General features: G+C 48.8%; 2 protein-coding genes across 2 annotated transcripts in view; one reads left to right on the top strand and one right to left on the bottom strand.

Moving 5' to 3' along the window:
- Positions 1-17686: 17686 nt before the first annotated feature.
- Irx2 (iroquois homeobox 2) lies at positions 17687-23107 on the bottom strand. Its single transcript, XM_031360112.1, has 5 exons — positions 22585-23107; positions 20967-21372; positions 19967-20683; positions 19267-19342; positions 17687-18606 (listed from the first exon to the last, which is right to left on the bottom strand). The coding sequence occupies exons 1-4, from the start codon at positions 22834-22836 to the stop codon at positions 19290-19292; spliced, it is 1428 nt and encodes a 475-aa protein (XP_031215972.1). The 5' UTR covers positions 22837-23107; the 3' UTR covers positions 17687-18606; positions 19267-19289.
- A 181-nt stretch (positions 23108-23288) lies between these two features.
- LOC116083335 overlaps positions 23289-24040 on the top strand; it is a 12637-nt gene continuing 11885 nt past the window's right edge. Inside the window, exon 1 of the mRNA XM_031360114.1 lies at positions 23289-23940. The gene's annotated coding sequence lies outside the window, so the exon portion shown is untranslated. The remainder of the gene's footprint in view (positions 23941-24040) is intronic.

Below are 24040 nucleotides of genomic sequence, written 5' to 3'. Positions count from 1 at the left end.
TTAGATTTTTAAAACCCACTTTTAATAATGGTTTTCAAATGCTTCAATCCCCCTTCTAGCTCACCATCCAATAGCAGAGTAGAAAAGATGGTAAATAGGACAAGGAGATGTAGATCTGTTTAGAGGTAGTTCTTCGAGGCAATTACAATCTCCATTTATCAGGATACCAGAAGTCCAACACAATAGTGTCAGGAACCAAACACGAGTCAACAGTGGTGGCATGATCCAGCAGAGACCACCAGGCCTCCCTGCAAATTAGCACAAGTCAGCAAAAGCGACAGAATTAGCCAGGATGTCAGGAGAAGTTCTCTGCTGTGTCTCTCTCAGTGAAGTGAAGATCAATGAAGACTAAGACTCTAGACCATCTAAGCATTGCAAAGTTAGCTATGCAAGCATACTGTCACCATCTATTGAGTCCTATTTATACTCTCTCCAAACATCATGGGTCCTTCCTAAGGTTTTGCCTCAGCAAACAACACATGGGTCTGCACAAGCAAAACACCACATGAATCTGCATCACAAGACATATCCAGAAACATCCTTCCATTTTACACCTGCATTACCTGAAGACTGGGTGAGCAGGAAGCCAGCCCAATACTTCTAATAGGCACTGAGTCTTTTATCTCCCTTCCATACTCTCTTTTACTTGTAGAAGTTGAAGATTCATGAGATAATAATAGGCATAAGTAAGAGATGGAGGTAAATACATAAAATGCAGACAATTTAATCATAGAAAGAAGAGAAAGAAACTGATGTAGAAATTCAGAGAATGTGGATATATATATATAGATGTATATATATATATACATCTATATATATGCAAATAAACATAAATGTGATAAATCAAGAACACATGCTCTCACAAAAGAAAACCCAGAACAATGCTATGTTGAGCTGAGCACACTGTGCCCATATGTGTCCATATCTTACAAGAGAGAGAGGAGGGAGGAGGGGGAGGGGGGGAAAGGGGGAAGGGAGTGTTGTATAGGCATGAAGGTGTGAATCCATGATGCCTCTTGTGACCCTGCACCATAACACATGCTTTCCAACATCAGAGAAACCATGTGACAAGACATGGATGGGCACTATGGCTGGATGCTCACCCTCCTTTACCAGCTTCTTTCATAGTATTATAGCACCATGGCGTTGGATTCCGATGATACAGTTTACAGAGATGTATGCTCTGTGGCTTTTCATCAGATTAATTTAGGAAATCAGCATCCACTAGCAGGAGCTAGTAAAACAGTAAGTACTCTCAGCCTTGCCAGTTCATGGACAGAAATGCTACTTTATAGTTAGTCTCTGCTGTATGTCTGTGATTCTGCTTCCTGAATGGGAGACAGGAACCCACAGTCTCAGGGCAGTCATCAGTCCACTCTACTTCACCAGGGGGATCATTTGTAACAAGGCTAGTGAGGGGAAACAAGGCCAGGGAGAGGGAGGTACTGAAGGCAGGTAACACAGGGCAGGCGGCACCAGCCTGCAAGAAGAGGCTTTGGAGAAAGACATAGAAAGGTTGCTTATGGAACATGGGGAAGACATGGGCAAACTCACCTGGGTTGAATTCCAGGAGTTACAAGCTTCAGGAATCCTGCTGTCTGGTAGCTTCATGATGAACAATAACAGATGGAGAACATTTCACAAATGGCAGCAGTAGAGTCCCCACACTGTCACTCAGCATTCAGCACCCTCACTCAGCATCCTCACTCAGCATTCAGCACCCTTACTTAGCGCTCAGCACCATCACTCAGTGCTCAGCACCATCACTCAGTGCTCAGCACTATCACTCAGCACCTTCACTTAGCACCCTACTGTGTAGAATGTAAAGAGAATAGTCTGCCCTGAAAACACCTGAGGGCCACACAATATTTAAATAAGATGTTGCTGCTGAGGTACAGGACAGAAGCTCACTGCTGTCCTCTAAGGGAACCCTATACCAAGACCATTTGGTCCCATCACACCAGCATGTGGCTACCACCTTACCAAGGGCCAGCTGCACGTGGAACTTCACTTTCTCTTCCACAATGCTGCACACCAACCTGAATCTACAGTTTACTTGGGAGTGACAGAATTTGCTGGCTCTGCTCTGGCCACAAAGATGCATTCATATTGAGTGAAACTCTTCTGGTTCCAGAAAACAGGACCCTCAGAGGGACCTGTGCTCAGCATTGCTCAGCATCACACAAACCTGTGGCTACACAAATCTTGCCACCTTCCTGACAGCAGTTAGTCAATCCTCCCCTTATATCCTAAGTCAAAGGGCCCAGGGTCAGTTCTGAGATGTAGCACCCATGAGGGCTAAGCTCTACATTACTTATGCGTCTTCATAGGTACATTTTTCCATCATCCCCAGCACACACCCCACCACCATCCCTCCCCTGAAAGAGGACAGGCATTACCTATTCCTTCCTCAAGTCCTCAGAAAAAAATTGCTATGTTTTGATTTGAATGCTCTCTGAAGCTGCTAATTACAGAAATGAAATATTAGGTAGGGAGGAACATTTCTTATGTGTTTGCCTAGTTAACTTCTCTTATCAGGAACACTCATTAAAATTAATAGCAGTTAGCATTAATAAAATGATTTTGAATTTCATGAGATTCTTTTTTCACCTCTGAGCTTCCTCTTTCATCAAAACATCATGTGCTGAGGCTTACAAGCTGGGGAGAGAGCCTTGGCAGTAAAGAAGTCTTGGAGGGAGCTATCTTTGACACTGTTGATAACACATGCATGTGTTTGTGTGTTTGCTAACAGGTGCACAGGTAATCTTTGGTTACAATGTATAAAGCATGTATCTGTAAGTTGAATTGTGAATTTACTTGATACCTTTGCTGGATGCCATGTTCTCCTCCAGGTAACAAAAGTTCAGGGAAATATTAGTGATACTTGAACCAGCAGTCTGAGCTTCCTCAGCATGTGAGCCTCACCTCACAAGGAGTCTGTTCTTTACATGCAAGTGGGTCCTGGAAGCTATCTCCATGGAGGGAGCATGCCTTTGGCTGCCCCTTCTGCACAGAAGAAAGATGAGTTCATCAAATTAAGGACCAGACTTCACTGCTGTCTCTCCACACGCTCTCCACACTCTTCTTCCCCTTGATGCACAAATCCATCTAGGACCCTTCTAAGCCTTGGGGTTGTTTAATGAATGTACAGCAAGGGTTCATAGTTAAGGTAAATTCCAATGTCCAGCATTTGCCTTAGGGTGAAGAAGCATGTGGAGTCATTCCTGGGAACAGGCACCAGCCATACTGAAGGTCTGTGGAGAGAAAAGGATGCCCCCTGAGAGAGCTTAGAGCTGGGGGTAAGGGGGTGGGATGTGTGATGAAGCCAATGCTCTCTACACCAAAGAAGCTGCTGTTGCTTGAAGTGGAAACTTCTACTTTCTTTGGAAAGTGAGTTATGCCAAATGATGGTCTCCTGCGGCATACAGGTGAAAGGATGTCTTGCTAAAGCTAACACATGAAAGAATGTTTTCCTGAAGTAAACACAGGTGAAAGGATGTTTGGATATAGTAAACATGTGAAAGGATGCATGCTTAATGAAGGAGTATAAATACGACCCCACAGACGGTGGGAGACAAGCACTGAGCTTTGGCTTGCTCACTACCACACTATTCTTCATTAATGACATGCATGTATTGGTTCACCTTACGTAGTGTTGTTGAGCTCAACTTGTAACACAGTCATTGAGAGAAACTCATCCAAGAATTGCTTTCTGAGGTTCCTGAGGCAGCTTGCTGCTTCTGCCACCTTGCCACAGGTCGGGGATTGGTGACCCTGGGAGTTTCTTCAGGATTGAACTACAGTTGCTGGTTTGTGCCTGATGTCTGCTTGCCAAAAGGACTGGACTGTAGCTGCCATTTCATGCCTGGTGTTTGCCTGCATAGAGGTCTGGTCTGCAGCTGCTGAATCATCTTTGGTGTTTGCTATAGAACTGAACTGCTGCCAAAGAAGATCAAGCTCATCCCCAAAGAACTATTGCTGAACAGGTCCACTCCCTCCCACATCCTAGTAACTTTTCTTTTCCACTGCCTCTGCTGGGTAGTGGGCTAGAGGAGAGGTTGAACCCTTATTAAAAATAGGTTGCAAAAAATTTATGTCTGTCATTTCTCTTATGGCAGCACTGAGTTTTGCTCCCAGGGCAAGAGGCCCTGGATCTCTGAGGAAGGAACAGCCTCCAGCTCTGTCTATAAAGCCTCCAATTCTACCTCTCCACAGCCTGCAGGTGATGATCCACACAGGACTCCTGTAGCTGTTAGTACACACAGAGCCCTGGCACAGAGTGTGCTTTAGGACCCCTGGCTGCAAACAGGAGTGGTCTGGGCTCTAACAAAGGAAGGATTCAGAGGCTGGGTGGGGACTCCAGTCTTAGGCTTGAGCTCATCAGCAGATGGTTAGGTCATCGGGCAGCCCCTGGGTGGAGCAGATATGCTTGAGATGATACCTGCCCCACCCAGGGGTCTGGGTACAACATAGCTTGTGAAGACACTTCAGGGAAGAGCATGGCAGCACAGAAAGAGTTAACAAGAGCACTGAAGAGCTGTGGGTTTTGGGATCGAGTCTATCTCAAAACTGAGGTCTGCTGTCCACACAATTCTCCTACCACATTGCTCCCTCCACATAGAATTCGTATTGCCTCCACAGAGGATGACTTCTCTGGACGAATCAGATATCATCCTGTGAATCTAGAGGGGGCAGCAGTTACCAGACTGCCGTTACACTGTGCTGGGCACAAAGCATGGGCTGAGCTGTGCCAATGGTAGTAGCCATCCATTTGACACAACCCAAAGTCACCTAGAAAGAGTGTACTAATAAAGAATTATCTAGAGCTTGTTGGCCTGGGGGCATGTCTGTGGGACTGTCTTATTTATTAATTGATATAGAAGGACCCCACCCATTGTGAGCAGCACCATTCCATAGTAAGGAGAATCCTAAACAGTGTAAAAGATAAATCTGGCTGAGGACAAGCAAGGATGACTTTGTTCTTTCTCTGCTCATAAGTATAAATGTAATGTGACAAGTTGCTTTCATTCACATCTTGACTTACCAGAAATGATGGACTATAACTTGGAATTGTAAGGCAAATAAACCTTTTCCTTCCTTAATAATTGCTTTCTGTCAGTTAGTTACAGCAACCGAAATGAAACTAGTGTTGCAACACAGCAGAATCTCATAAGGATCCTCAAACCCCAGTCATCATACCCCACTGGAGGCTGCAGCTAAACCCAAGGTGGGCAATGAAAGAGCCTCTGTTCCAGCAGCATACCTCATTTCACCCCACTTCACCCCCATGGAAGTCAGTGGATGGCCAATCTCCAGGTCTTGATGAAAACCCCATGTCCACATCTGTCACTTTGATTATGTCATACTGCTTCCCAACTTCTGTCTCCGGACACTTAAAAACACACTCTGCTCATGACCCAGTGAATCTAGGTATGCCTGCCACATGTATTGTCAGTGTAAAACATGAAGGCATGGAAGACATGTTGGCAGGTAAAAAGTAATTGGTCAACTTGCATCCATAGTCAGGAAACAGGAAGATCTGAGTTCTGATGCTTACCTCCTTTTCTTATTTCCCTTTTTACTCAATCTTGAACCCCAACCCTTGGAATAATGCCACCCACATTCAATGTATGCCTTCTCTCCTCAGCTACAACTCTCTAAAACCACCCTTATAGATATCCCTAGGGGTTTGGCCCTAGGTGGACCCGGTACCGGTGAAGATTAAACAGCAGGCTACTCATACTTAGTTGGCTCAAAATGAAGTGATCAGTCTGGTGACTCTGAACTCTAAGAAGCTATAGTACCCTTAGATTAAGACATGAGACAATTTTCTGTAAATGGAATAAGGTGCAGGGACTACCAGTAAATCAGTGCTCGTGGAGAAACCATTGTTGAGTTAGAGCGTTGACCTGGGAACAGAGATGTGGTTTAAGGAAAGCCTTCATAGACAGAAAGAAGAGAGCTAGAAGGTGAAGGAATTAGCACAGACAAAGGCAGGGTCATAGGTTTTCTAGAACAGCGTTGGCCTACTGCTCAGCACACACAGGTGATTCTGCCTAATCATGCATCACAATGACCTCCATCTGCATCCTTAACAATTTCTTTTAGGCAAGCTCAGTCAAGTGAGTTTAGTTGTGTGTATCTCAATTCTTCCTACCGTACAACTCATAAGGCATATGAGTAAAAAGAAAAATCTCAATTGACAAATGTTTATTCAATACTTCTTATCAGTATTAGGGTTACTTGTCCACAGGCTCACATACTGAATACTTGACCTCTAGCTGGTGCAGCTCTTTGGAAGTAACTGGGTCCTGAGGGCATCGATGTCATCAATTGATTAAGTTATTGATTTGTTGACAGCTGAATGGGAGTTTGGGCATACTCATAGGCTGCTATCAGTGTGCCTATGACAGCGATATGTATTACTTTCTATTGCTGTCATAAAACACATGACCAAGGCAACGTATAGAAGGGTTTGCTAGGGCTTATGGGTCTATGGGACAAGTGTCCATCATAGTGGGGAAACATGGCAGCAAGCAGCAGGTGTGTCTCTAGGAGCAGGAACCTGAGGACTCACATTTTCCACCACAAGCAAGAAGCAGAGAGAGAGAACTAGAAATAGAGTCAGGGCTTTAAATTCCCAATGCCTGCCTCCAGCAGAATGGTTCCTTTAGCAAGGACAAACCCATCCTTGCTTAAACCTCTCCAGACAGCACCACCAACTGCATACCAAGCATTCAAAGGTTGGAATCTATGGAAGAATTTCTCATACAAACCACAACACGATACCCTCTCCCCTAGACCTGGCCTCCATGACAGTTTGCCTCCTTTCTTACACTCACTCTTAGGATATTCTGACTCTACTCAGGCTCTAAGCCATGGAGCTAGCTGACCTTGGACTGAATGAAACTTTGAAATGGTGAACCTTGAACTTGCTTTCTTTGGGTATTTTGTTCAGATGATAGGAAACTGAGGAATGAGCTGCCAGAGTTTATGGATTAAAAATAGAGGATGCTCTATCAAACTGTAAGTTTCTGAGCTCACAGAGCATTTTAGAGTCTGAGGTAAACACATAGTTACACATTGATGTTCCAAAAATATCTATTATACATCTAAGGGTAAATGTAACTACATCCCTATTGTCCTCTGCAACTTTGTTGTTTATGGGTCTTTATTGATTCCTATTTGAAAATTCATGCTATTCCTGTTGTTATTCAGGTATACTTTTATTACATGCACCCATGAAGTGCTGTGAATTGAGGAACACTCTGTTTTGTGCTTGAGAAATTGAAAATGAATTCTGATATGACACAGAGCTTTTAACTGGTAACAATGTATCTGTAATGGTTCTTCATTGTATGTCATGTCCCGCCTTATTACAAAATAGTAATAAAGTGGAAACTGAGGCAGCAGAAAGATGCACCAGAGATTAGAATCTGTGGCGCTAATTTCTAGTAAGTCTCAAAACAATGAAAACCTATTTAAAAGCCAATCATACAATATGTACAACCACTAAATCATCTGATTTTTTTTTACACTTATTTAAAGAATTCTGTGTGTGAAGCCAGAAAGAAGCAGAGCGGGGCTGACATCTGGGAAACCTACAAAGCAGCACATAATAAGTCCCTGGTGAAATGAGGGGCAAGCACCAGTGCTCAGCAATTGGGATTTAAAGCCAGAACTCAGAAGTCTTGACTATTGTAGAAGGAGCTTCAAAATCTAGTTGTTTTGCATGTGGCTTTAAGGAAGTGGGAGTGGGAACTAGTGGCCTTCAGGGAGAAGTCCCTCATGTTTGTCACAGTGTCAGATGTTAACCTGACACAAACCTAGAGTCACCTGAGAAGAGAGAACTGTAGTTGAAGAATTGGCTCTGTCAGATTGGCCCTTGGCCATGTCTATGGGGTATTTTCCTGGTTGCTAATTAATGTAGATGGGCCTAGTCCACAGTGAGTGGTGACATTCTTAGGCAGGTGTTCTGGGCAGTTTAAGAAAAATAGATTAGTTGGAGAAGGTGTGGCGTGTGGCAGGGGCTCCCACATATAGCCTTTTTGCTTTGGTTTCTGCTTCAAGATGCTGTCTTGAGCTCTTGTCACAACTTCTCTCAATGATGAACTGTAACATGTAAGATGAAATAAACCTTTTCCTCCCCAGGAAACTTCTGGTAATAGTGTTTTTCACAGCAACAAAAAGCATAATAGGACAATGCCCTTCTCTACCCAAATCCTCACCCAGTCCCTGATCCTGACCCTAACCCTAGCCCTGACTCCACCCATTTTCCTTGAGGATCATTAATTTATTCTTTCTGCTCCTTGGTCCCTATGTTAATCAGTTCTTTGGAATATGACAAGACACCTGAAATCCTCTATTGATAAGGAAGAAAAGGTAACTCAGACCCATAGTTTTGGAGCTTTCAGTAAATGATCAAGTAATGACCAAGTAACCAGCCGCTTACTCTGCGTGTGCACTGTGGCAGAGAACACACAAAGGAGAACCTGTTCCCCTGTGTCCACTCACACGCAGCCTGAGGAAGAAAGAACTGTTCTTCTGTCCTCAAGGGCATACCCCACTGAACCAGAGATCTACTGCCTTCCAACCACTTAAAGGTTTTGACACATGAGCCTTGGGGGAGACTCTTCAGATTCAAACCACAACTGCCTCCTACCATCAGAACTCTCTTGTCACACGTCAGGCCAAGCCCACTCATTTCTAGGCTTATTGGAACCCATGTTCTCAGTCCCCCTACACCAGTGCCTGAACACCAGCCTATCATTTAATATTCCCCAAACTCTTTAAAGGTTGCTGTGTCCCCAGCACACACAGATGCATAGAACAAGGCCCCAAAATGACAATTCAATACTCTCTGGAGGCTGCCAGACTAAGATCTGAACAGGGGTATCCTAAACATATGCTCTTTCTTCAACTCTCTTTGCCCCTCTACTGGAAGTGGATTTACCTTCTGAGATATCTTGCCAGCCCTATTATAAGGGAAGATGTATCTGAAAGATCTTGAATACGATTCTATGTTTTTAGACCACTCTTGCAAACAAAACATGAATTATGTCAAAACACTTGATTACTGCCAAGTTAGTACATTGTAATGAAATCAAAAGCAGTCTGGGCAAGGTAGCACATGTCTTTAATCCCAGCACTCAAAAGGCAGAGAGGCAAGTGGATCGCTATGGTTCAAGGTCACCCTGATCTATATAGAGACTTCCAGGTTTCCTAGGGGTTATATCATGAAACCCCCCTAATTCCTCATCCACCCAAAAAGAGAAGAAATAAGAAAATAAAGGAAAAGAAATGAGTAAAAGGAAGAGCAGACAGGATGGCTATGGTCTGCAAGTCAGGGATTTTGTTTTCTTTCTTTGACCACATATGCAAGCAGGATAACTTCATTAGATGGCCCCACCAAGCAGGTGACAAAGGAACCCATCTTCTGGGATAGCTCCATGGCTCCTGGCTTCATCACCAGAAACATTTCTAAAAGCTCAGGATAAAGCATGCTATGCTGAATACTGCCCAAGCCCACTCCCTAAAAGTCTGACCTCAACTAGTCATGCATAGTCTGGGCCTCATTTTTTTTTTCTGTCCTCATGGGCATCACTGGTTGTTGGATACTCTTAACAATATCTGGTGGGCCAGAGTAGGCAGGTAGACAGACAGCTCACTGTGCAAGTTAGAGAACCCCAAGAACCAATCAACCTGGACTGGGGCCCCTGCAAGCTCCTTTCCTCAATGTGGAACCTGGTGACTGTTCCTTTACTTTGTTTTGTTTTTGAGATAAGATCTCATGTAGTCTAGGCTTCCCTTGAAGCCACTACGTAACTGAGGATGACCGTGAACTTCTGATCCTACAGCCTCTACCTCTAGAGTGGCGGGATTACAGGTTTGCACCATCTTGCTCTATTTGAATGAGGGTTGGGGATCCGTGGTGCATGCTACGCAAGCACCATACTGAGCTGTATTGATGGTCACCTTGAATTTTATGAGGAAGAGGAGCGGGCAAGTAAGCATGACAAATGCACCTGTGTGCCCACTGGTGTGGCTCAGTAGACCAGCAGAGCACCTGCAGGAACCAAGCTGGAAAAAGAGAGGCCATGGTCAGAAGTCTTAAGTGCGAGCCTCCCTTCTAAGATCCTGCTCAGAGGTTGCACTTGCAGTTCTACAGGCAGTGTCTAAACACATGGACTGTCTAAACACATGGAATTTCTAAACACATAGACTGTGCAGAAGAGATATCCTCTTGGTACAAGGAGATATTCAGGCTCTGTCTCAAGTCCAGCACACTCCAGGACTGACTACGGGAGCCAGCAGTTGCTGACAGCTCTTCAAGGTTCCCTCAACACCCAAGAGAATTTAGGGCTACTATACTTCCCTACCTTGGTAGGTTCTTGACACAGGGTTCCCAAATTCAATGAACAACAGCCAGACTAAGAGTGACTGGCCACAGGAGGGCCATCTTACTGCCAGATATTGGAGTATAGTGCATTGTGCCTTGTCTTAATAGTGTCTTAAAGAGAGAAAGCAGGGCTGTGCAATTAAAGCTTTGGTACATGAATCTGCTTGAAAGTGCTGAAGTTAGGAGGACAGAGTTGATTAAATGTAGCTCATCAGAGGGTCTATGTCCTGACAATGTCTGTTTACTCACATCACTGCCTTACCTAACTCCTTCCTTCACAGCTAGCCACACAGAAATAGCAAGAAACTGTAAAATAACCCTCCTTTGCCACAGGCCTGGAGAAGGGGACCTCTCTACTTCCACTTCCCTGCCTTAGCACACCCTAGAGGAGCTGGATGGGCCTTGCTTCCTCCTGTTTATGTCTGGGCCCATTATCAGGGAGGGCACTTCAGTTGAGGGGTTGAGTATCATATTATTATAAAACAAATCGTTTTTTCCACTGTGTGAGAGCTAGGGAGAAGGAACCAAGACCTGCCTGCCACCCACTCCTATGTAAACAAACTAATGTCACTCAGGAGGCCGCTCTGCTCTGCCACCCACCCCCCACAGAGGCTATGGCTAGACTGTCAGGCTTGTCCTCCCTGTCGTGGGGGTGGGGTCAGGGCAACAGCAACAGGGCAGTCCACTAGAATGGGGGTTGTGAGGATCTCCAGGGTGCAGTTTCCCTGACAACTCTAGGATGAGGAGGATTAAGGGAGGTCCCATGGTGGGCACCACTCCCTCCCCCAGACCATCCACTGAGTCTGCTCAAAAAAGACTACAAAGTACAGCTTTCTTCTGGCTAGATCTAACCTCCCTTTCAGTGTCTGGCACACATACACACCAAGACCTTCTGGCATGGAGTAGGGGGCTGCATCTTCCTGTAATTCCAGTAAGTCTTGAGGACTCTCTCCCCACCCTTGGGGAGGGGGGCTGATACACAGTTTCTGAGGTCACTGGAAACTGAGCTAGTCACTATCAAGTTCCCAAAGAAAGGCTTCTACTAAGGAAAGGTAAACACAGGGGCTCAGAACTCCCAGTTAGAATAGCTGGAAGGCACCTGAAGACCTGAATTGCTCTCTGGCGCCCCCATCTTGGCCAATACCATTTGCCGGGAAGCCTCCTGCTGGGTTCCTAAGGAGGAGCAAAAAAAGGGTACTGAGTATTTCTGGGTAACTAAATCTCTCACGGGGCCAGTGGCTACCCTATTTCTTTACAAAAGCTCCCTAGACATTCCTCAGACCCATGCCTGCAGGCAGGCAATGGAGCAGATTACAAGCCGCGCACTCCTGCCCTTTCTAAGATCCTGGAGTGCTGATCGAGGGTGCAGTCCTGAGAGCCAGAGGTGTACGTGGGGCCTCACGTTCTCTCCCAGTTGTGACTCCCTGACTTGGACTCCAGCACGCGGTGGCTCTACGGAGCAGCGCTGGGTCCCCATAGAGTATGGGAAGATCTAGTTCTGTGGAGAGCGTACAGGGACCTGTGATAGGAAGGAATCGAAGAAATGCCAAGAGAGTTGGGGTGTCGGCTGGAATCAGCGGGCGAGGACGCGGCGGAGGGTTTGGAGAGGCTGAGCGCCGTTTCTCTTCACAACGGCTCCGGATCGCTCTGAACCAGGGGCGCTTTCGATTTGCGCAGCTTTTGCTCTGTGCTCAGCAGCACAGCACCCTCAACAAGCGCGATCCAGACATGCTGGGCCGGTTGGCTGCTTCCTGGGAATGGGGAGATTGAAGGCTGAGACCCGGGAGGGAAAACACGAAGACAGGAAGGGATGGCGATCCTCCGTGGAGGGAGCCAGAGTAGCCCCGGAATAGGGCCTCTTCCGCCCGTGGCGTCTTCTATGGAATCTTCGAAGCTTAATACTGTAACTGTCTTCCGGGAGGACATCATGTCCTGACATCAGGGCAGGTTGTGTTACCCAGGCCGCGGGTGCCTGACCCCATTCCGCAAGACATGCAGGCTGATTCTGAGGGTCTGATGGGACCTTTTCCCTCCACGCCCGCCATGTCCGGGTGCCCTCAGCCCTTATTCCACCCCTCCACTACCACTCCAAAAGCCCTGAAAAATCTGTCGGGAGGTGACTATATCAAGGCAGCTTACGCTCTGGGAGCTCTTACTGGCAGTGGCCTTATAGGACCTCGATGTGATAATTAAGATCACACGTGGCTAAGGCTCTGTTCTAGTAGATAAATAGAAAGGGGCCTGGAGAGTGGCCAAAGGACTCCATCTCGGCTGGGACGATTCTAGGGGTGGGTGCGGGTGGATGAAGAGCTTTGTAACCAAACGATTGTAGTAGCTAGGGCAAAACCTGTGCTTGGGACAGACCCTGGGTATCATTTTCAGGACAAGAACGCACTTCAGAACACCCCGCCACAACCCCTCCACACACTCAAGAGGCGCCCATAAACCAGGATCCCTGTACTGAACGAAGCATCCGGGATCGGGGAGCAGCCCCAGTTCTGGGAACAGAGATATCGGTGCCACAGACCAGTCCAGCTCAGGCCTTTAGCCTGGGACTCTCGTGGTCAATGCAGGGTGGTCTCTAGGATGGTAAATAAGTCCCGGACACATGACCCACTGTCCTTGGGCACTGCAGCTCAGCAGAAGTCCAGAACCCAGACTGCGTAGACAACTCTTGCCGCTAGCCAGGTTTGGGACTGCCCCCCTATTCATCACTCTTAATCTGATAATTGAACTCCTGTTCCAGTGTGGAGCCCCTCCTAGCTCCCGGCAATCTCTGGTTGAGTGAGGAACCAAGAACCTGCACCTGCGCAGGGCGATACAGGATAGTATCCAGCCAGAATGGGCAATGTCTCTAAGAAAATGTCCTCAGGCCAGACCATCTCCTCCAACCGCATTCGGGTTAACCGAATGCAGTCCCTGCCCTTGATCTTACAGGGCTGTGACCAGGGATGTGGGCACGCTGGGCGCTCAGACCTGCGTGGCCTTGGCAGCCCAGCCCCACAGCCTTTGATCGGCCTTATTTATTCCAGCTGCGCCCTATTTGTCTGTCATTTTCCCCTTTTCCTCCAGAATCATTATTTATGGCAGAAAAATAAAAGGTGCTCCCTGGAAAGAACAGAGGCAAGGAGTAAATTTCTGAGAAACACGAGAGTGAATGTGTTTCCTTTTAAAGGTCACCAAAAAGGAGGGGTGGGGAGGAGGGGAGGGAAGAGGAGGAGGGGAGGATGAGGGTCTGATCAGTGCTTCCTGGAACTCATTACAAGGGAGCATTAACTAATCACTAGATCAGAGCCACGAAAAAGCAAATATTTTTTAAAATAACCGATGGTAATTATAACCCTGTTGTTGACACTAACGATTAATAATTGATCAGGAGTTAACACACAATAAATTGTCAATTTATCTCCTCATAAAATATGCTTGCTAGTGTTGCTGGGTTTCCTCCCCTGGGCATGTCCTTCGAAGATCCACTCCGTGTGTACATGCTGCCTGGATCCCACAGTCAATCCTAGAAGAATATTAGACTTAACTTCTTTTCAGCTCCAAATAGAGCAAAATTACGTTGGGGCACCTTTTGAAAGCCTTTTCCTTATGAGCTCGGGGCCAAATTTAAACAAACAAGCATTCTTCCTTCTCCTTCTACCTGGGATTCCAAGAGAACAGGCAGGGTGTTTCATAACTGTTTTAGCAGTATCGTCAGTATTGTCTTCCCAAATAATGTCTTCATTTTTCCTAGAACAGACTGCACTCTCTACCCACTCCCCGGCACTGAGAGCCAATTCTCTGCTGGGAGTTTGGAGGAGAAAGCTGTTCCAAGAGACTGCAAAAAGTACTGGTGAGGTTACATAGTGAACCTACAAACGGTGCCGTTTGACCCCTACAAGTTGAGGTTAGCTGGGTTTTCTCCTTCACTTAGCAGTGGCTGAGGTCTGTGGTGTTCAGTAGGCTGGAAGCATTTTCATAATGACCAATAGGAAAGGGGAAATTATATTGTCATAGATTAATTCTCCTTAAAATAAGCCTTTAAAATATTGGTAGGGATTTGTCACTTGAATAAAGGTTTGAGACTACATCAAAGGGCCATGTCCCCCTTGGGATCTGTGGAAATTTAAATGACGTTAACATAACATCCACATGGGGCAGAAAGCTGGGTGTTGTTTTCATGATCCACTTGGGTTAACATCCTTGAAATGCTATTTTCATAAAAGCTACTTTAAAATATATTTAATATATCTATAGATTTAATTTGGGAGGTCTAAGTAAATGCTTCTTTTCGGACCTTGATGGACTGGTGAACTAAACATTTTAAATGACGACAATGATTAGTATGTGGTTAATTGGAGTGAACTTGGTAACAATTCGGTGCATTTAAAATTTTTAAAAGGCTTTTCTGACTCCCTAAGTTGGTTTGAAGTGATTTTTTTTTTTTTTTTTTAAAGACTGATGTCTATGAAACTACTCCCTCGTGGAGCTAGTTTAGTAGTTTCAGGAGGGCACGCTGCTTTGCCTTTAACCTCCTTCGTAAATATTCCAAGTCACTGTACTTGACCCTAGAAGGCTTGGGGCTTTGGTGCCATCCAGGAAGTCCGGACCAGGTGGAGAGTCTGCAGCGTTCAGGTCCACACACCTCTGCAGATCTCTCTCCCTATGCTGTTCTAGCCGTTCTCCCACCTCCAGAAGGCTCGCAGACCGTCCGAGGCCCGCAAGAGGGTGCTTGGGAGGCTCACCCCAACCCCTGCTAGGCGGCTGGGTGTTCCTGCCCTCGTATTCTCTGTTCCCCGCCCCTCCTGACTCTCAGACAAAGGTGGGTGAAGTTCTTTTCAAGTTTCAAAGGCAGTTGCTAGGCAGCTCTGCTGAGACAATAACTCTTTTATTGGGAACAAATGTTGACATTTGACGGTCGCAGGAGGCAGCACCCGAGCCGGCCGCCCGGCAAGCGCCCCCCGGTGATCTCGGCAGTGCCCGGGTCCCCAGGCCCACCTGAGATTAAAGCGCGAATTCTGATAAATCAGCTCTAATGAAACCCGGTCTGTGGAGGGCCTTTTGCCCTTCTCTGGCTGTAGCGGCCAGACTAAGCGAGTGCGGGGCCCAATAGTCAGTAGCGCGCCCGGGCATGCAGACAAGTCTGCAACCCAGTGTGGCTGTCCTGCCAGAGCTCCATGGGGCTCACTTCTCCACGGAAGTCACTTCCCTACATGGGGATTCTCATCCTCATGCCCCCCCGCCCCCCTCCCCGCACACACTCTCTCCCCCTCCCTCCCTCCCTCCCTCTCTCTCTCTCTCTCTCTCTCTATCTCTCTCTCTCTCTCTCTCTCTCTCTCTCCCTCTCCCTCTCTCTCTCATCACTTTACGTTTCTTTATAAAAGTCCCCATAAACCTGCAATTTTATGTTCCTCGTGCTTATTTAAAAACCAAGTTCTCCAGTAAGATATTCAGGTCGGGAGGGAGGTGGATAAGCTATGGAAATCTCTGATAATTTGTCGGGCATATAAACATAAAAGCAGCTTCATTAGCTTTGGCTAATCTACTGAGGCCTCCGAGGTGTCACCAACAGAAACAAACAAACAAACAAACAAACAAAACCGAGCTACTCCTCTAGAAGGGGTTGGGGGTCTGGAGGCCTTGTGTTGCAAAAGGGACCCAATAAGTCCAGGTAAGAAAAATTTCCCGAGATCCACTTTGGCTACTATACCAGCTTTCTAATTCTGGGCACATGCAGGAAGGACATTTTGGGCTTGGGATTTTTCCCAGTCACACTGAAGCCAAAACCTCTGTCTTACAAGATGCCTATTCCTTAGAATTATCTTGGGCATTTTGTTTGTTAGATGTTGTTAATTTTCATACTTTCCCTAAAATTTTCAAGAGACTCAAGTCACAACATTACATGTGACAGAGATACTGTCACTCTGCCCATTTAGCTTCCTACTGATTTGTGAGCATGGCCGACGCCAATAAAGAAGGGCCGTTTGTTACTGCCATGCTGCAGCATAAAGTGGATCTGGAAGGAGAGACAGTTATTTCTGCAAATCTTAAGAAACTGAAACAAACAACAAACAAACAAACAAAAAAGACAACAAAAGTTCTCTCTAACTCCCCAGCCTAGGAAACTCCCAGAGTAGCAAGAGCCTCTGTTGAATATATATATTACACACACACACACACATATATATATATTATATATATAATCTTCTCTTTGGGCCCCAAGAACTCAGCTCAAAACATCTCCATTCCCATCCGCAGGGAGGCAGGGAGGCGAGAAAAGTATCTCATACCAGAAACTGACTTTAGGTCTGAGCTCTGAGTACCCATGCATTTTAAACCAATCCCTAAAGCCCACTGCAGCCTTCATTTTCCCCTCCATAGGCACCGACTTAGTTCCTCCCCAGGCCAGCCTGCTGGGGCTTTGCTTCAAGTACCTAAGATGACTTTCCAATACCCTTTCTAACAAGACCCCAGCAAGAGGCCACTAATTTCTATGGCACAAAAAGCCACTGGAGAGAGATCCTTTTGTCAATATCAACTGGCCTACAATTTCCCATCCTCAGCCACATCAGCCTATCGGAGCTGGCAGATGTTTAGACAAGATTTTATAAATCGTTCAATCTCAGCCCATAATGAACCCCAACTGGCCATTCCAGAGCAGCCCAAAGCACCAGAGACCTCCCCCGCCGGGCTCCAATAACGCTCCCCTGCCGCACTGTTATTAATCATGGGATGAAATAGGTGAGCCTCTTGAAAAATAAGTGTATGATTGATTAAAGGGCAATCTAAGGAGCCATTATTCTTGCTTTATAAACGTAAGTTATATTCACTCAATTTATCTTTGCAGAGGAAATAAATGATTGTTCGTTTCTTCACAGAAATTTTATTATATGGGTATCTACATAATTTGAGAAAAGCTGAAGTGACAGAGTGGTTGCTTTTATGATACTAATCAAAGGGGCTGGGTTATTTGGCTGCAAATTCCAGGCTGGTCCTGTAATTAGGAGGTGAGTAGACAATAAAGAGACAATGTCTGAGGATGTTTAAACTTTTCTCTTCCCTGAGGGTAAGGGTAGGCAGAGTGGCACAGTAAAGAATCTACTTCCCACCCCCTCCTGTTAGCGGGAGCTAAACAGAAAGAAAAAGTAAAGGGTTCTTCAATAAATGTGCATGATCTATGTCAATTGAGATACTGCAGGCCAACGAAAACAAGTGTTCCCATCAGTCATTTCTTGTGGGAGGACTCTCCAGTATCAGTGGGAGGACCCTTCTCCAGCACCACAAAAGAAGATGAAATGCAGAGAGGTGGCATATCCTTTTATTTTTTTCCATGTTTTAGAAATTTACACTAAGAAGGGATTTGCATATTCAGAGAACAAAAACCTGAATTACTTTCTCGAAACACATCTGTATGTCAATAAACTGGAACCATAGGCATCTCCCTGCTGTCCATTAATCTCTCTCAGGTCTGCATTTCAAATAAGCTCAAGAAGGAACTTTATTTCACAGGGCTCTTCACTTCAAAGGTGAGCTAGGATCACCTTTGGGGCAGGAACCGGGGCCACCACTGGAGCTTCTACCCAAATGGGTCTCCAGTAAAAATGAGCCCCAAACACCATTTTCTTGTAGGCGCGTCTGTTTTTATTTACAGTTTTAGATATAAATTAGTAGAGAATTCATGTTAAACAACCAACAGAGATTGTATAACCAGCAATGTTCAAATAAAAACCAGGCAGAATTTATTTACAAAAGTTTTAGATTTCATTGCAATACAACTTGCATAAATTACTAGAAGCTTTATATCATTATAAAAATAAATATCAAATTTGTTTCCACTTCTGAAGGACTCAAGTTCTTCAATCACGTTAGTTCTACCGTGTACATTTTTTTTTACAAATAAATTTTACAGCAAGTCCTATCATACCTATAGAATATATACCGTGGCAATGAAGTGATGAAGATATCCTGAGAAAAAACAGATTGTTTCCAAAAGTCACACAAACATAGGGAAGCTATACTATGCCAACAAGTTCTCATATGCCCAAACAACATGTGTCCAGTCCTTAGGGTCTGTGGGTTGGCAGTGCAGTGTGCATTCTCTTATACAGTGGCACAAAATGTGGTCCGGATTTCCACATCTGGGGTTTGTATCTGTGTATTTATGAGCCTGGGAAGGGAGAATGGCCTCCTGATTTTTTTTCCAAAGCAATTGTGACACCTACCTGTGGACCAAGGAAAAGACCAAATTATCCCAAATTCTTCATTTCCACATCAACACATCACAACACACAAGCTTGTGTCTACTGGCTCTGCCTCTTTGCCATCTTCAGTGGCTAGAACTAGTAATGTTGTCTAGTTGTACATTTTTGTAACAGCTCTGGGCTAGAAGAACTACAGAGTGCACTGTGTCCATATGGATACTGGACACCAAGTAGCAGGCCCATGAAAGACCAGGCCTGCTGGTATCTCTTTAATTTTATTCTGAAAACAATATCCATCCATTACAGGTTAAATACCCAGGTTTCTGCACAACCCACTCATCAGACAAGGTGTCCTTTATGTGTCTAAAACAGTTTTGAGGCACACAGAGATGCCCAAATCTTTTAAACCACCATCATCAACCAACAGCACACTTGTAGGGTGCGTGTGTGCGTGCATGCGTGTGTGTGTGTGTGTGTGTGTGTGTGTGTGTGTTCCGTTTAGAGAAGTGATTCTCTAAAGCAGAACTTGAGCAGAAAAGAAAACAAAATCTATAACATAGAAGGCAAAGAGGCTAAAAGAAACAAACCCATACTGCATTCTCCAGCCGGGAGAGGCAAAACCACACCACATAACACAGGACAAGGGCTTGGGGCTGGAGGATGCAGAGGGAACCCACTTACTTGCACCGCTGACCTTGGCCCTCCTATAGGTAGGGCTGGACGCCTGCACCAACAACTGCACAGCCCTCACTGGCATCTGTCAGGGGAGGGGCAGTTAGTGAGGACAGGCTACACAGCCCCCAGCAATTAAGCACCTACAAGCTCTTATCCCTGCAAGGGACACACACTCCCAGGGAATCTAAGATCTATTTTACTTATGCTCTCTTCTTCTCCTTCCTTTCTTCCTCTCCTTGAGCCCCAGTCTCAGGGATGCAGTTAGGAACAATGGAGGTAGCGTAAGAAAATTAGGCCTCGGAGAGTTCCCGGGAACCTGTGCTTTCCTTGAGCCAAAGGCAGATAGAATCCCACTAAGCTCCACTTTTAACCAACACCACAGAAAAAAAAAGACTACACCCACCAGGGAGACAAGCACAGATTGCATTTCCTGCCAATAAGTTTGCCAAAACAAAAATAGTTACGATACTATTAACAGTAAATTAAAGAGTAAATAAAACAGGATAGACATAAAAAAGTGTGTGTGGGGGGGCTAGCCTTTTTTGCCTTCACTCTTCAACCGGTCTTCCCACACAGGCCTCCCAAACTCGGGGTCTAACAAGAGGCTAAGTTGGTCTGAAGGTCTCACACTCCTGGCGCCCTTTCCCAGGTTTCTAGCTAGTTCTGACTCACCAGAATCCCTCCCCGCGGGCCTCAGGCAGCCTACCTTTCTTGGGCTCGTAGCCGCTGCCCGGAGGCCTGTAGTGGGACTCCAGCGAATGCGAGCCCGCCTTGCCCGTGTCGCTGGGCGCCTTGGGCACGGCGTGCAGTGTCTCGCCTGGTGAGGAGGCCGCCGTATTGTACCGCAGAAGGCCCTGGCCTTGCAGCGCTGCGTTTAAGTTCCCGTAGTTTGTGTAGTTGCCATAGAAAGGGGACGTGTAATAGAGGTGGCGGCCCAGCAGCGGCGAAGCAGAGTAGGGCGAGCCTCCCGGAGGGGCCCCCGATGAGGCAGGCGCGGCGGCAGCGGGGAGCCCCGGAGGCCCGCAACCCGGGCCCAAGCTTGGCTGCTTGAGGTCCGACGTGGCTATCTCGGCCAGCGACCACAGCTTGGGCTTGCTGGCGGGCGGCGGCGCTCCAGGCGACGTCCGGCTGCCTAGGGGCGTCTTGCCACCGCTGACCCCGCGCGGCGCGCCTTCGGACGCCGGGCTCAGCAGGGGTGCCTCCACGCCCGTGAGAGGCGAGGAGGTTACGGGCTTGGGAGGCGCCAGGTCCCGCTCGCACTCGTCTTCGTCGTCCTCGTCCTCATCCTCCAGGTCCTCGAACTTGTCCTTACACTCCGAGCCCGATTCGCACAAGGGATCCCCGGCGCGGCAGGGCAATTTTTCCCCATCTGATTCCGCTGAACACGAGTGGTCCGTGAGCGAGTCGACGTGTAGGCTGATCCCTGCGGGGGACGCGAGTACCGGTGGGCGGGAAGCTGGGCCAGCAGGGGCATCCGCACCCCCATCCTCCCAACGTTCAGCACCGGCCTCCCCACGACCCTGCACCTCACCCCGAGGCAGCATTAAACGCGGCCCAGCATCTCCGCAGAGCCCGGGGACTCTCCAACCCAAATCCATTTTCTAGGCCCGGGTCCCCGCGTGGCAGGGGCGTAGTGTCCGCCCCAACCACAGCCCGCCTGGGAAGAAAGCTCCCTGAGCCTTCGCACTGACCGCTGCCCCGCTCACCTTCGTCCTCCGCCGAGGTCTCGGTGCCGTCCTGAGCCTTGTCCGGACTCTCCTCCTTGCTTCTGGAAGCATCTCCCTCGTCCTCGTCCTCATCTTCGCTTTTGTTCCTCGGGGCCCAGGTCATTTTGTTCTCCTTCTTGAGGCGCCGGCGCGCGTTGGCGAACCAGGTGGAGACCTGCGTGAGGGTCATCTTGGTGATAATTGCCAGCATGATCTTCTCTCCCTTGGTGGGGTACGGGTTCTTCCGGTGTTCGTTGAGCCAGGCTTTCAGTGTGGCAGTGGCGTCTCGGGTGGCGTTCTTGCGGTACGCGGGGTCGTTGAGCTGGTATGGGTAGGCCGCGCTGCCATATGGGTGATAGCTGATGGCGCCAGTCATTCCGGTGGTGTGCGTGTCGTATGGCGAGCCCTGGAACCCACAACAGCCTGTGAGTGGAGGGTGCACGGGCCCCTCAGGCGTCACCCCCAAGGCGACCCTCCGTCGGCCCCCCGCTGCCTTTCCTGCTAGGCTTCTCTGGGTTGGAAACCGTTCTTCAGCCAGAGAACCAGAGAAATACAAGGCTAGCTGTTGGAAAACAAAACTAGTGCCATTTGATTCTAGAATTTTGTTTTAACACTTTACTTTTTCTAAAATGACATAGTTTCCCCGAGTAGCGCGAACAGTGTCTGCAAACATCTGGATAGTCCTGTACTTCTGCAAGTAGTTTCTTTATATCTAAATTTCATCAGAGGCTTCCCGCACTGCTCCCTCCCTCTCTCCGTTCCTTTATGTAGCCTTTAAAAAATACTTCGGAACCCCACTCCGCTATTCACCCTCTAAAGCGGAGTAAATCCAATTTGCAACTCAGAAGCCAGTCAGCGTTTCCAATTCTTCAACTACGTAGTAATTAGCATTTTAATTCATCCTTTAACGTTTAACTAAGAGACGTTTGTAACCTTCTCCCAAGGCCTGGTTCCTACCCAGGGAATTCCACCTAGAGCAGACCCCCTCCCCCCAAATACAATGTCTTCACACGCCCCCAAAACTGCCACGACCCGCTCCGGCAGGGCCCATTCTCAGGACTCAGATGCTCAGGCAGAGCCCGGGTCTCTGGAGCTGGAGCCCATAGGCCAAGTACGAACTCTGGCAGCACTTAGCGGGTCCCAAACCCGTAAACGCATTATTTTTTTTTTCCCTGAAAGCTGCGTCTGCTAGACAGAGAAAGGCCAAGACTAAAGAGCTTCGGCCTGGATCTAAGGCGACAGCCAGAGGCTCGGTCCCCCCAAAACTCTCCCCCGCCCCACCCCGTGACCCCGCCACTACCAGTCTGGCCAAGAAACCCAAACCTTGCGGCATTGGCCCTAAAGGCCTGGGCAGCGGCGGCCCTCGGCCTGGAACCATGCGGAGGGCTGCCGAGCGATTCGGCAGCCCCAGCAATCTGCACGCGCGGATTAGTGATAACTCGTGGCCCAGGCACCGGTAGAGTAGCACTTCGCAGGAGCTCCAGGGACATCAGCCTACGAGCTCTGCGGGTCAGTCCCGTCCCTTGTTTAGTACCGCAGCGGGTGCTGGTGACTTTGGAGCCCAGCTTAACCCACGCGCGGGTCCCAGTCTCCCCAGCCCCCACCCCAAAGCGGTTACCATGTAGGACGGGAAGCCCGCAGCGGCGGCGGCGGCGGCGTCAGCCGAGTACTGCAGCGGGCTGCCGAAGCCGGTTGCCGCCTGCGCTGTGAAGGCCGCCGAGCCAGGGTACGGGCTAAACGCGGAGCCCGACGCCGAGCGCGCCAGCTCCTCGCTGCGCGGCGCCGCTAGCGCAGACGCGCCGTACGCGGGGCACGAGTAGAGCGCCAGCGAGCCGGGCGCTTGGTACAGGTAGCCCTGCGGGTAAGACATGGTGGGCGCGGGGCGCGGGGGCCCGCGTCACACGGAGCAGCGGGCAGCGCGCGCGGCGCCCTCCATCCACGCCCGGCTGGGGCGCACCGTGGCCGCGGGCCGGGGCAGGCTGGGCTGGTGGGCGCTAGGCTGGGCGCGGGGCTGGCGGATCGGCGGGGCGGCGGCGGCGGCGGCAGCAGCGGCAGCAGCGCGGAGCCGGTGGGCGCAGCCGCGCGCCAGGCCGGCGGTCGGGATTTGGGGGAGTCTGCAGTCAGGAGTGAGGAGTTGAGGACGGAGCGCTCGAGTTTCCGAGGGACATTGGAACGCCGAGCTGTCCGTCACACCCTCATCTGCATATTCTGGTGCCCGCCCCTCCCCTGCTCCGCCCGCCGCCGAGGCCCCGCTGAGGCCGGGGGAGGGGCGGAGAGCGGAGGGGAGGGAAGTGGAGGGGAAGGCGGAGGAGTGGCAGCCAGAGGCTGGAGGGAGGGACGTGCAGGCTTTTGTCGCGCAGCCGCCTCTCCCCGCTCCCGCCCCGGCCCGCAGCCTGCAGCGGTGAAGCCGGGGCTGGCCAAACTGGGCGTAGAGCTCACCCCCTCCCACTGGCACGTCCGCTCAGCCACGTCCGCGCACCCTGCCGCCGGCTCCCGCCTCGGCCCAGCCAGCTTTCTCCCTCCCGGGGCCCCATCCGGGCACTGCCGGCGCTCTTGCTCGCCTAGCACTGGTCAGCAAAGGCCTCCCGCAGTCGGGTCAGGTCCGATCCACCCGGGGAAACGTATGGATCGGGCACCCCTCGTCACCTTGAAGATAGCGGCCCAGGTCGCATCCCCTGTCCAGTGCAGACACCGCAGGGAGCTGGAGGGCAGTGTGGAGACACACCTGCAGAGTTGCCGGGCCGTCCCACTTCTACAGTCCTCTGTCCGCTTGTCCTCAAGGCTGAGGCTGCCCGCGTGGCCTCCCGTGCGGTCTGCGGCTCCTGGCGCCTGGGCTGCCAAGCATCCACCGGGAATCTGAGCGTTTCGGTTTGAAGCGGTGGGAGGCCCCGAGGTGAAGCTTCTGTCCAAGTCCACAGAGAAGATTTCAGGCCGTGTTAGGAACATCATGTCTGTTAACGTCTGGAACACGTCAGTGAGTGACTCGCCTCAACAAACGCCACTCTGGCCCCCAAAGAGTTTTTGTTTTCTTTTGTTAAGTTGAATGCGTGTTCGTATTTGGGGGGGGGGGGGGG

The sequence above is a fragment of the Mastomys coucha genome, unplaced genomic scaffold (genome assembly GCF_008632895.1).
Source record: "Mastomys coucha isolate ucsf_1 unplaced genomic scaffold, UCSF_Mcou_1 pScaffold8, whole genome shotgun sequence".
In the NCBI taxonomy this organism is placed as follows: domain Eukaryota; kingdom Metazoa; phylum Chordata; class Mammalia; order Rodentia; family Muridae; genus Mastomys; species Mastomys coucha.
This window is presented reverse-complemented; position numbering and strand designations above follow the sequence as displayed.